The sequence below is a fragment of the Sander vitreus genome, chromosome 1 (genome assembly GCF_031162955.1).
Source record: "Sander vitreus isolate 19-12246 chromosome 1, sanVit1, whole genome shotgun sequence".
Lineage (NCBI taxonomy): Eukaryota > Metazoa > Chordata > Actinopteri > Perciformes > Percidae > Sander > Sander vitreus.
The window spans coordinates 5,711,065-5,723,427 of NC_135855.1; the positions used below are offsets into that span (position 1 = coordinate 5,711,065).

At 40.6% G+C, this 12,363-nt stretch overlaps 1 protein-coding gene across 1 annotated transcript in view; it reads right to left on the reverse strand.

The window, feature by feature from the left end:
- pcsk6 (proprotein convertase subtilisin/kexin type 6) overlaps positions 1 to 12,363 on the reverse strand; it is a 36,484-nt gene that overhangs the window by 18,487 nt on the left and 5,634 nt on the right. The window contains exons 3-8 of the mRNA XM_078253389.1: positions 9,711 to 9,821; positions 9,470 to 9,613; positions 8,356 to 8,432; positions 7,285 to 7,373; positions 5,597 to 5,769; positions 5,286 to 5,498 (exon numbers count right to left, since the gene is read on the reverse strand). Of these exons, the coding sequence (XP_078109515.1) occupies positions 5,286 to 5,498; positions 5,597 to 5,769; positions 7,285 to 7,373; positions 8,356 to 8,432; positions 9,470 to 9,613; positions 9,711 to 9,821 (807 nt within the window). The remainder of the gene's footprint in view (positions 1 to 5,285; positions 5,499 to 5,596; positions 5,770 to 7,284; positions 7,374 to 8,355; positions 8,433 to 9,469; positions 9,614 to 9,710; positions 9,822 to 12,363) is intronic.

The window sequence follows — 12,363 nt, forward strand, 5'->3', positions numbered from 1 at the left end:
TGCCGCTACGATTCAGGAACTTGTAGCTAAAGCGGAGGAGGAGGCCCCCGACACAGCCAATTTTGTGATGGGTGACTTCAATGTATGCAGTCTAAAGGAACATTTACCTACGTACCAACAATATGTCACCTGTTCTACGCGTAATGAAGCTTGCCTAGACCATTGCTATGGAAACATCCAGGACGCCTTTTATTCTAAGGCTTTGCCTGGTTTAGGGAATTCGGACCATAATATGATTAAGCTGATGCCTTCCTATGTGTCCCAACTACGGCGTGAGAAAGCGAAAAAGGTGGCGGTCAAATGCTGGTCTGCTGCTGCGACTGAGGCTCTTCAGGACTGCCTGGAGTGCACAGACTGGAATGTAGTTACTGACGGGACTGACAACGTCAATGACGCAGCGTTCGCTATTTCGCGGTATGTACAATTCTGTGAGGACAACAATCATCCCCCGAAAGACTATTAAGATGTTTCCAAATAACAAGCCCTGGGTCACTCCAGAGTTAAAGCAACTCCTTAATGAGAAAAAAAACATCTGTTTAAATCAGGAGGAAGTAAAGAGAAAAGGATTAAAAGCAAGATCAATGACTGCAAAGCAGCATACAAACATAAGTTAGAATACTTTTTCAAAAATGATGTTAGGAGAGCCTGGCAGGGAGTCCAATCTTTTACAGGATACAAGCCCAAGAAGCACTTTATGGTAGCAGAGAATGACTTTAACATGGCAAATCAATTAAATGATTTTTATTGTAGATTTGACACATATGACTTTAAAGCAGAACAGAATGAGGCCATCACAGCAGTAAGAGACATGAAGGGTGTGGATATTGACATATCTATGGATGATGTCAAATCTTATTTTAGACGTGTAAATCCCCGTAAAACTTGTGGACCTGATGGAATCATCTGTCGGACATTAAAGGTGTGTGCTGATCAGCTGGCACAGCCCTTCCATAGGTTGTTTCAGCTGTCACTAGATACTGGTGTTGTTCCCAGTTTATGGAAAAAATCCCTAATAGTGCCTGTGCCTAAAAACAACAGACCTAAGGAACTCAATGATCTGCGCCCTGTTGCCCTTACATCTACAGTTATGAAATGTTTGTTGAAAAAATAATTTTAAAACAAATTCTCCATGAGGTTTCACCTCTTTTAGACCAAAATCAATTCGCTTATCGGGCGGAGAGAGGTGTTGAGGATGCGCTGTTATCTTTGATTAACAGCACTCATGAGCACCTTGAGCATGCTAAGAGCCTGGTCAAGATTGTGTTCATTGACTTCAGCAGCGCTTTTAACACAATCCAACACCACCTGCTGGTGAGAAAATTGCTGCATTTGGGAGTAAATCCCCAATTGATCTCATGGATTTATAACTTCTTGACGGACCGCAGTCAGCAAGTCAGATTTAACTCATGTATATCATCCTTAAAAACTATAAACACAGGGGCACCACAAGAAGAAAATGCAATGCTTTTCCTTAGGAAACTAAACACTTTTAGATTAGACAGACACATCCTTGTAATGTTTTATAAAAGTATCCTCCAGTGTGTTCTGTCTTTTGGCCTTATCTGTGTGTTTGGTAACGTGCATGTTAAGGACCAAAAGAGATTGCAGCGAATGATCAAGATGGCCAGTAGGATCATTGATTGACCAGGTGTCGGCAGCTCAGCTGTACAACGAGCTTATCTTACAGTTTTTGTCCATTGCTTACACACTAAAAACGAATGCTTAGACCAAAGCCTCAATACCTAAACTTCTTGTAGCATTCTTTAAACACAGTGTAACCATAGCTTTAACACACTGTCAAATTTGCACTTTGTTTGCAATTCTTTAACACACTTATTGCGAAACACTACACACGTTTTCTTACATTAGACACTTTGTTCAAAAACGAAATCTCCTGTTGTCATTGGGAAAACTCTGTTCAAAATGCAAAACTCATCTGGCAATTGTAGGCACTTACATACAGACCTGAAAACACTTGCACAGAAATCAGAACACCAATCGGTTTTAGCCTTAGCACTACAAATAGGCCTCAGGTAAGCTATTTTGAGAGCTTTGCAAGCATGGAGGCAATGAGAGTCAGAGTAAGAAGAGGACAAAGAGAGAGAGAGAGGAGTCGGATGTGGAAGAGACATCGCCTGTGATGTTGACGAGGTCTTGTGGCCAGATCCCCACCACACACACACACACACACACACACACACGCGCGCGCACGCACACACAGACACACAAACACAAACACACACACACACACACACACACACACACAAAACAAGTACTTTTTTTTTTTTTCCCAATAGCGGTTTACAGTATCCAGTAATAGTTTTTTTTACTTTTGTTTTGTTGCTAAATTTGATGACTTGTGATTCTATTTTTCTTTATTTCTGTAAGAATGTTTGTTTTTTTGTAAAAAATCTTGTTTGATTACTGCAGAAATTCTACTTTTGAGTTTTACAGAAGACTGAGTCTGATAAAAATAGCAACCCAAAGACTGCAGTGTTTTCTATAAAGCCCATCAGTGTGTTGCTGGTGATATGACGGTTCAAACGGTGCTTGTGTGTATGATTTTGTTGCAAGAATTTCATTTTTAGAAAGGAGTGTTACGTTTTGATTGCAGTGTTTCATTTTGGCATAGATGTGAGTTGTTAATCTCCAAGTGCTATGTCTGATTGGCTGGGTAGAGTTTTGATGTAATGAGCCAAATTCTGCAAAAAGTGTGTAAACAATAGGAAAAAACTGTAAAAAAAAGACTGACCAAATCCTTAATGACCCTACTCACCCTCTTCACCATAAATATATGAGAAGCAATAGGTCAACTGGTAGAATTAGAACAGAGAATTAGAACAGAAAGGTACAATAAATCATTTGTGCCTACAGCGATCAGACTGTATAATGACCAAGCACATTGCAGGCACTTTAATCCCGCACTGGCACTTTAACTGGATGGTAGATCTCAATTTTTTTGATAACCACTCCTAGTTATTATTTTTTTACATTTTTAGCTACCTGATAATATTAGTCTTTTTCTTTTCGTATCGTAAATGTCAGATGTCGGATTGTCTTTGTCTTTTTGTAGTATTGTTATTCTCTTCGCATAATGAATGACCACATGAATTTCCCTTTGTGGGATAATAAAGTTTGACCTTCTTGTTTCATGCTACTGTATACAACACTGCGCTACTCTTACAAACGTGATGTTTTGTCTGATAAATATTTTCTGTTTTACTGTAACGTTACATTGTTGTTTACAGTGCACTTTTCAACCCCTCTCAGCAGATTACTTTCTCCCTAGAACATTGTAAATGTAAATATAAGCCTATGAAAGACAAAAGAGCTTTAGATTTAGAACAACAGCGTGTACATGGTATATCCAAAAATGTACTATTATGAAAAAAGTGTTTGCCATTTGATGCAAATGCTTCATTTTGAGATGTGTTTATGGTATTTTGAAGGAGATGTGAGGCATTTTGCATTTTGTGTGTGCAGTTTTGGGAATTGTGTGTAGAGTTTTAAAAAAAGGAGACATAGTTTGGAAAACGTGTGTAAGCAGTTGGAAAAAACTGTAACAATATCAATACTGTAAGCCTGTCGACCATACAACGCATCCTCCAACAGCACCTAGTGACGATGAAACAACTGTACAAGGTGCCATTTGAGAGAAACTTTGACAGAGTCAATAATCTGCGACATGACTTTGTAGAGGTATGTATGCAACACTACTTGCAGTACTTTAGACATACCATATTTACTGATCTGTATATCCCTTTGTCTGTTACAGAGAGTATTGGAGATGGATGCCATGAATTTATTTATGTGGATGAGGTTGGCTTCAACCTCACCAAATCCAGGCGCCGCGGAAGAAATGTAATAGGACAGAGGGCACTTACCAATGTCCCTGGACAGTGTGGGGGTAATATAACTATGTGTGCTGCCATCACCCAAAACGGGGTCCTCCATCACAATGCCACACTGGGTCCGTACAACACTGGCCATATGCTCACTTTTCTGGATGCAATTTACACAATACTTGTCCCTGATCCAGATCAGGAGCCTGCTATATTTGTGGTTATATGGGACAATGTTAGTTTTCACCGGGCTGTTCTGGTCCAAAACTGGTTTGCCACCCATCCACAATTTGTAGTTATGTAGCTACCCCCATATTCACCTTTTCTAAATCCCATAGAGGAATTCTTCTCAGCCTGGTGCTGGAAAGTCTATGATCGCCAACCCTATGCCCGCATGGCGCTTCGCCAGGCAATGGAGGAAGCATGTGGGGACATAGAGGTTGCCTCTGTCCAAGGTTGGATAGGCCATGCAAGGAGATACTTCCCTCAATGTTTGGCAAGAGAAAACGTATCTTGTGATGTGGACGAAGTATTGTGGCCTGACATGGCCCGGAGAAGAGATGAAGCGTAGCTTAGGACTGGTGATTCCTGAATGATGATGCAAATGCTTCATTTTGAATGCAGTGTTTCATTTTGAAGGAGATGTGAGGCATTTTGCATTTTGTGTGTGCAGTTTTAGGAATTGTGTGTAGAGTTTTGAAAAAAGGAGACATAGTTTTGAAAACGTGTGTAAGCAGTTGGAAAAAACTGTAAACCAATCACAAGTGTCACAAAGCTCCAGACGCAGCTATGGTGGCTCTACAAAATAGTTTCAGGAAGGAATTTGTTTTGGTGGAGCAAGAAGGGTGATTTACATGAAGACAGCAACGAAAAAGTCTAGCTGGAGAGAAGAAGATATTCAGGAAACCATCACACAAGTTCAAGAAACAGCAAGAGACTCGCTTGTCTTGTCTTGAGTCTGGAGTAGAGGATTTTATATCCTGTACCAGAAAGTTTCAATCAATTTTCAAATTTCAATGTTAGCAGCTTACAGACATTCAACAGTTATATGCTACGGGGGTAACCAATTTGTTTGGAATTGTCACATGAATTATGAATGTGTCTAACTGTCTGAGCTACAGTTGATGAAGATAGATAGATAGTCTTTATTGTCCACTGGGGATATTTGTTTTCACAGTCTGTAAAGGGCCTCACAAATATACATACACATACAGTAAACATAGACACCTTCACCCCAAACACCCTATAATGCACAGTTCCCTCCAGTCCGTTCCACTGGCACCCCTGGTGGGCAGCAAATACGACATATAATTCACACACACACACACACACACACACACACACACACACACACACACACACACACACACACACACACACACACACACACACACACACAACAATCACCACTGGAACTGGAATTGAAATTAACGCAGTACTTACAATCTTCCTCTCGTTAAACTCTCCACTGCTGTAAGTTGTGGCTATGATGGAGCTGCACACCTCCAGGTACCAGGGCTTGTTTCCGTTCTCTGTGGTGCTAGAGATGGAGATGGTGTAGATACTGCTGGTGTAACCATCACATGAGCAGTGATCACCCTGGCGACCCCCGTTACCTGACGCCCAGACAAAAATGGACCCCAAGCCTTTGCGGCCCTGTGTGAAACACAGTGATGTATTTCTGTGATTCCACTCAAACACCAATCATAAGTCTGCTCAGAGACATTCTGTTTTTTCTTTGCGACTGTTCAAACCTTGTTGATGCCTTGTTCAAAAGCCTGTTTAGTTAGCGGCCCTGGGCCATCCACCGTCTTGCCATCGTCTTTTGGGCCCCAGCTGGCACTGTAGATGTCAATGTAGTCCGGTCGAATTCCCAGGGACATGGCCTCTACCAAATCAGTCACATCGCCATCCAGCATCCGAATCCCTGTGTCACAGACGGCATCAGTCCCAATTCACTTCCTTGCATATTCATTAGATTACACAGTGAATCAGTATATAAATAAAGAGATACAAGCAGCTACACATATCTACACAAAATAACAATAATTTCTTGCAGCTTGGAGCAAAAGAGTCTCATACAGAAAATGTCTTTTTACTCCGCTATCTTTGTCTGATACTTTATCTGATAGCTGTAGTTATACTTGATTTTACACAGTAAGGTAACTCATAAAATAGGATACTTTGCAGTTTAAACCAGTGGTTTCCAACCTTTTTGGTCTGAGGTCCCCCCACAGCCCTGTCAGATGAACTCACGTACCCCTTCATCGATTCCCAATGCACTGTATGTTCAAATATATAACACTTTCATTATATAAAAGTGGATATTGTTTAGTATTTTATGCAATTGAACTGTCAATTTTAACTACTACTAACCTCCTAGGCTACTACTACTTGGAGAGAATCTGAAAGTTTCAACCATTTATCCATCCGTTTTAGCTAACTATTCCAACCGTTAGCCAACTATTTCAACCGTTAGCCAACTATTTCAATCGTTAGCTAACTTTTTGAACTTTTAGCTATTTTAAGTGCTCCATTACTTTTCCCTAATCCTTTTAACTGTTTAGTCATTACTTTTGGCTAGTTATTTCTACCATTCATTTATTAATTTAGCTAAACTTCCGTGCTGGCTTACTAACTAGTTCAGTGCAACATGTAGTGTTCAGGTGTCACAGTTAACTTAATGTGAATATGTGGCTATATTCTTCCAAACAAATGATAATTTCATTTTGAATTGAACTAATTTTTAATTAGTTGAGCTACTCTACAATCTTTTCACGTACCCAACTGCAGAAGTACCCAATGGGGTATAAGTACCCCTGGTTGGGGTACTCATCATTCACTGGATTCACAGAATCACTGGTTTAAACTGTACATATTTTTTAATTAGCACCACTGGGTCTAGCTCACACCGTAAAATGCTGTTTACAACACTCATTTCAGAATATCAGTTCTTGCCCACCCCTGCAGACACCTGAGGTTTGATTCTTGGTGGTGAAACACCACTTACAATAAAGTATAAATTGCATCTTTGTATGATTTGCTTTAGAAAGCATTGAAAAAGACTATATTAAAAACAGACCAACTGCACCCTGCAATACAACAACAATGATTTAAAGTTTGACCTGATTAATAGTAGGATCAACAAAGTCATTAGGATTCATAATTTGTTATCATTAATGTCTAAAATACACTGCCAATCAATGCAGAAGATTTAAATATATGTCAGTGGATAAGTGAAACTTCTGATGTGACGCTAAATCAAAAGTCGGGATCAACAGAGTAATTGTGATCCATCCTGTGGGGACCATGAATATCTGCACGTTTCATAGCAATTCATCCAGTAGTTGCTGAGATACTTCTGTCTGGAACAAAGGGATGGATCAACAGACCACATTGCTGATGTGGCTCAGGTGTTGAGAAAAAGGACAGAGAACTCTACCTCCAATGCGAGCATTATAGGCAATCCCAACGGCACAATGGGAGTTATTGGCCACTGCTGCAACTTGTCCTGCACACCGAGTTCCATGTCTACAGAGAGCAGTAAAAAGAGAGCAAACACAAAAGCCTGACAAATTCAAAGGCAGATTACTGTAAACATTTCTAGGAAGCATATCTGAAATTAATTAACTTGAAAGAGTGGTGAGAAGGCTTATTTTATAAACCACACCAAATTGTATTTTATATATCATTCACATGAGAAATGTGATCACACCAAGAGTGAGATCACAGGCACAAACACGCTACGGAGTCTACTCTTGCTTCTTCTATGATGGATTTCCTCTTGTATGATCATTAGTACATGGTCTAGAAAGAAGTCTTTGATTCCTTGGGATGACATCAAAACCTGGCATTTACTGTTGATATTTTAAGTTGCTTTTGCTCTCAAAGCCTATGTTAGATCTGCTGGAAATAGAAAAAGAGGAGGATTTGAACATCAAAGGTGTAGGCATTATAATGTAGGTTGGGCATAGGCCCATTGGATGGGCCTTGAATACTAACAGACTGAATCCAACCCAAAAGTAGGTGCAGTTATCTGCAGCACTGAAATGAAGGCACAACTATCTACCTCACATGGGGGAACTTTAAAAAGTAAAAGTCAAAAAATATTTGAAAGCTTTATCCCATCACACAAAAAGTGAAAGAAGTAGTTGTGTGAAGAATGCAAACGATAACTTTCTCACCTTCACACAGCTGAACAATCACTGCGTGAAGTGGGCATGAAAGTTACAAAAACTGTTGGATACAGCCCCCCTGATTCTGCTGTCACAAAAGGGGTTTCAAATGCTGTTGGACAATCCAACAATGACTGTGTTTGAAGCCCCCTGAGGCACTTAGTATTTCTAAATATTCTGAAAATGAGCCTGGAACCTATCTGACACTACGCTGCTGTATGGTGGGCAATTGGCCTTATATCAAAATGAGAGAGACATGATTAAAGGACGTAGATGGTGGAACTGCATAATAGATTTAATTTGAATGTGAATGAGGCATGGGTGGTATTCATTCTTACATGTTTTCATTGTGGGAGTCATAACGTGGTGTAGGGTCATGGTCATTCCCATTGACATCATAACTTGCTAGATGGTCCTACAGAAGTGATACAGGACAACAGAAGAAATGGCAACAAATAGGTGAGGCTGAGACAATAGACTAAAAATAATGGACATAGCTTCAGTGATGTCACCCATTGGTTTGTGGACTGCCCTTTTGAAGCGTCGAGTTTGGACGTCACCATCTTGGTTTTTTGAAACCTGACGTTACTAATTTTGACCAGAAGGTGGAGCTGTGGAAGATGACGCAGCAAAGCCAGTGTTGTTTATGGTTGCAATGGCGCTGCGCTAAACGCTTAAGAGGGAAAGTTGCAGATTTTCTACATTTCTGAAGCGATTCATTGAGTGGAGATTTACTGGTGGCTAAACGCAGATGAATGTACTATGTACTTTTTATGGCAGTACAGAAAATAGGCAGACTTTCCCAGCTAACCAGCTAACGCTAGAGGTAGCTAGCAAGCTCGGTTGGCAGAACGCTGAACAAGACATTTTTAGGCGACCAAAATGTTCCAGTTTACTTTGATGAAGTGAAAACACACAGTGAGAGGGTCAAAGTTTTAAGACAAAAACAAGTTCAGGTCTATTTTAATGTCCACAGTGCCATGGTTAGCATTGCTAAGCTTCTGTCCTGAATGACAGGTCGGTGTGTAGCCCTTCCCCTAAACCATACCCTGCTTTATCGTCTATTTTAAAATAAAAAGGACCATAATTTTAAAAATGATGCTGTTTTGAAGAAGACTTGAAAATGTTTAGAAACAGACTTCTTTTTGGCGCCAGTGGAGTTGCCCCCTGCTGGAAATGAGATAGAATGCAGGTTTTAGGCACTTCAACATTGGCTTCACTTTTCGGACCCGGAAGCTTTGTCCATTATTTTTACAGTCTATGGCTGAGACAGAGAAAACAGCTTACAGTTACTGAAGTTTTTATCTCAGTTCTTGTTGTGAGGTATTGGAGGGATGGATTGGAGCAAAACATGGGTTACAAACTTAGGGCATGTGAAAATGAAATCCACAGCACGTATTTCGATTTTGAACTGTGTCCATATTTGGAGATGGTTGGATAGATAACACATACATAGTTCTGAGCCAGATCAGGGTGGTTCCTCTCGATGCCGTCATCCAATATGGTGACCACCACGTTCTTGCCGGTGTAGCCCCTCTGCCAGGCTGCCAGAATGTTCATCTCTGAGCGGCAACGGCTGCTCTTATCATTGCAGTGCTGAAAAGAAAATGTATAGACAAGCACCAAACTTCTTAATTTGTCTCGCCAAAATGGAAATGGCAGGATGAATGATGATTCAGTGCACTTTACTTACAATGTACCACATGTTGGACCACTTAGGGTCATTGAAATGAATGAAGCTTGGGTCACTTTGGACATACCTCTTTACTCTTGGTTTTACTACCTGCTGCTCAGCCCAGGCCACCTAAGGATGGAAATGGAAAGAACAGTCAGAGCCATACCGTTTTCTATGGAAGCCCACACCTATACATTAATATCAAAACCTCTTTGTGTAAAGTCAAGAACTTTTATTTCTCAAAAATAAAATACAGTGTAATAATGGATTACTTAAAGAATTGGTTCATAAATGATTTAATCTATGCAAGAATACTGAAATTACTGTAATATATGTAGGAATCCTACCCCACTGTAGAATCCTTATCGTCAGGGTTTTGCAGTTACATGAGAATACACCCACATAAACACTAGAGTTGTCCATCTTCCTCTATAATATCATTCAAACTTCATTCATTATTATTGCTAATATTGGAATTATATTTAATGCTCAAATTCAGCCTAATAATATTTACTATACTATTAAGACTTATACGATAAAACTTAATTATCAGTTTACACTGAAATTTATTTTGTGTTCCTGAGCAGCTCCGCTCAATAAAAAGAAAAGTACAAGCAAAGTTGGACAACAATTACACATATAGTACAAAAGATGAAAACACATCAACAGCCCTGACAACAAAACATGTTTCCTGATATCCTCAGATCCAGATCTGAATTGGCAGCACACCGATTTTGGTTTAGCAACAGGATAGACTGATGTATGAAAGAGTTCCTGAGCCTGTTGTGTCTAAGTGAAGGGACTCTAAATCGCCTGTTAGAAGGCAAAAGTTGGTATTCATAGGCCTGTCGCGCTAGTCAATAAATCAATTAATCGCACAATAAAAAAAATGAGCTCGATAATTTTTCCGGCCGTGATAATTTCCATTTGCATGAGACTGGATGACCACTCTCGGTTCCTTAGCGTAATGAGGAGTGAACCCTCTTGTCAGTCACATGGTCTTTGTCTAGGGAGGCGGGACTCTTGGCGGAGAGAGAGAGAGAGACAGACAGAGAACGCTAGTTGGGTTGAGCGTTGGAGCAGGGTTTCCCGCAGCACTTTGCAGTTAAGGCGCCGTCAAAAAAAGAAGTATGAGTGATATCCGCCGTGTTACTCTGCGTCCTGTTTTCTCCCTTTCATTCCAAACCACACAGTTGACAAACTGCAAGTGGAGGCGGTGGAGACAGGCTCGGATAAACGCCACGGGCTGCTTTGTACTTGTCAGTCTCGCAAGCGGTTTCAGGAAAGTGGCTGCATTTGTCCGACAATGCACAGAACATTAACTGGTACAAGCCTACAGCTGTCAGTGTGTCAAAGAGGCTCCCTGGATGGTGAACTGAGACTCCGTTACCTGCTTGTCAAAAATCGCCACTTACTAGCTAATGAATTAGCCTGAGGTAAACGCTAGCTATCAGTAAACAGAAGTGACATGGTGGCTGGCGTGTGTGCGTGTGTGTGTGTGTGTGTGTGTGTGTGTGTGTGTGTGTGTGTGTGTGTGTCGCCCAATTCCACAACTGTACAGCATGAGAGAGAAAGCGTGAAAGACGACATACTAAAGGAGATCAAAGACATATTGTGGATATTTAAAATGTCTTCCAGTTCCAGTGTTAAATATTCTTTAGAAATAAAAGTGTATTGATCTTTGAAAAGGTGTACCTGCATTATTATGCCATTATCACTATATTAGATGAAAATGGTCTCAGAACGACAATATTATCGTTTATCGCAATCATTTCTGGGACAATTTATCGCCCAGCAAAATTTGTTGTCGTGACAGGCCTAGGTATTCATAATTTATGCATGGAGTCAGAAGAGATGCTGTTAGCGAGTCTGAGCATGCTCTTCTTGTGGGTTGTTTGAAAGGATTGTGCAACAGATTGACCAATGATCTTAGCACAAACTTTGAGTTGATTATATCATTTTGTTTTAAGTTTTGCACATATGCATCGCCAATGGCAATATCAGCATGTGGTTGTTGTTATGAATTCTGTCCACTAGAGGCACTTCAAACATTAGCCTAGAAGTAGTCTATTTCCACGACGTTCCACTTCCAGGCTTGCTCCGGTGCTGCCGGAAATTCCGCCGGACCACGCTCTTTTCACCCGGATTTCCGTTACCTTCCGTTTTGTTTGTGTTGGCATTCTAAACTCCGGTGGATTTATGAGGACTATGGTTAACTGCTCCTCAGATCTCTGCAGGGTAAATCCAGACAGCTAGCTAGACTATCTGTCCAATCGGAGTTTTCTGTTGCACGACTAAAACGTACACGTTCCACCGAAACAAGTTCCTTTCCGAGGCTATTTTGCAGAGGCACCATGACGATTGTGATTGGATTAAAGAAATATCAATAAACCAGAGCATGTTTTTCTCCCATCTCAGAATGTGTGTGGACTAGCCAGACCCTCCTCCGTAGAGCTGAGAAGGAAGGTCTGGAAAAGCGAGACTAAACCGTAAGAAACTACATCATGGGGCATTGCATTTCTTTTTTTCCCCCACTAGTGGCACTACAGAGATATTTCTTTTTACAAGTGGGCCTGTTTTCCCTGTATTATCCATGAGGACATGCATGTGCTCGTACGTAACGCAATTCCTGCCACCGGTTTAACACTATTCCACTGGTTGCATGAAAAAG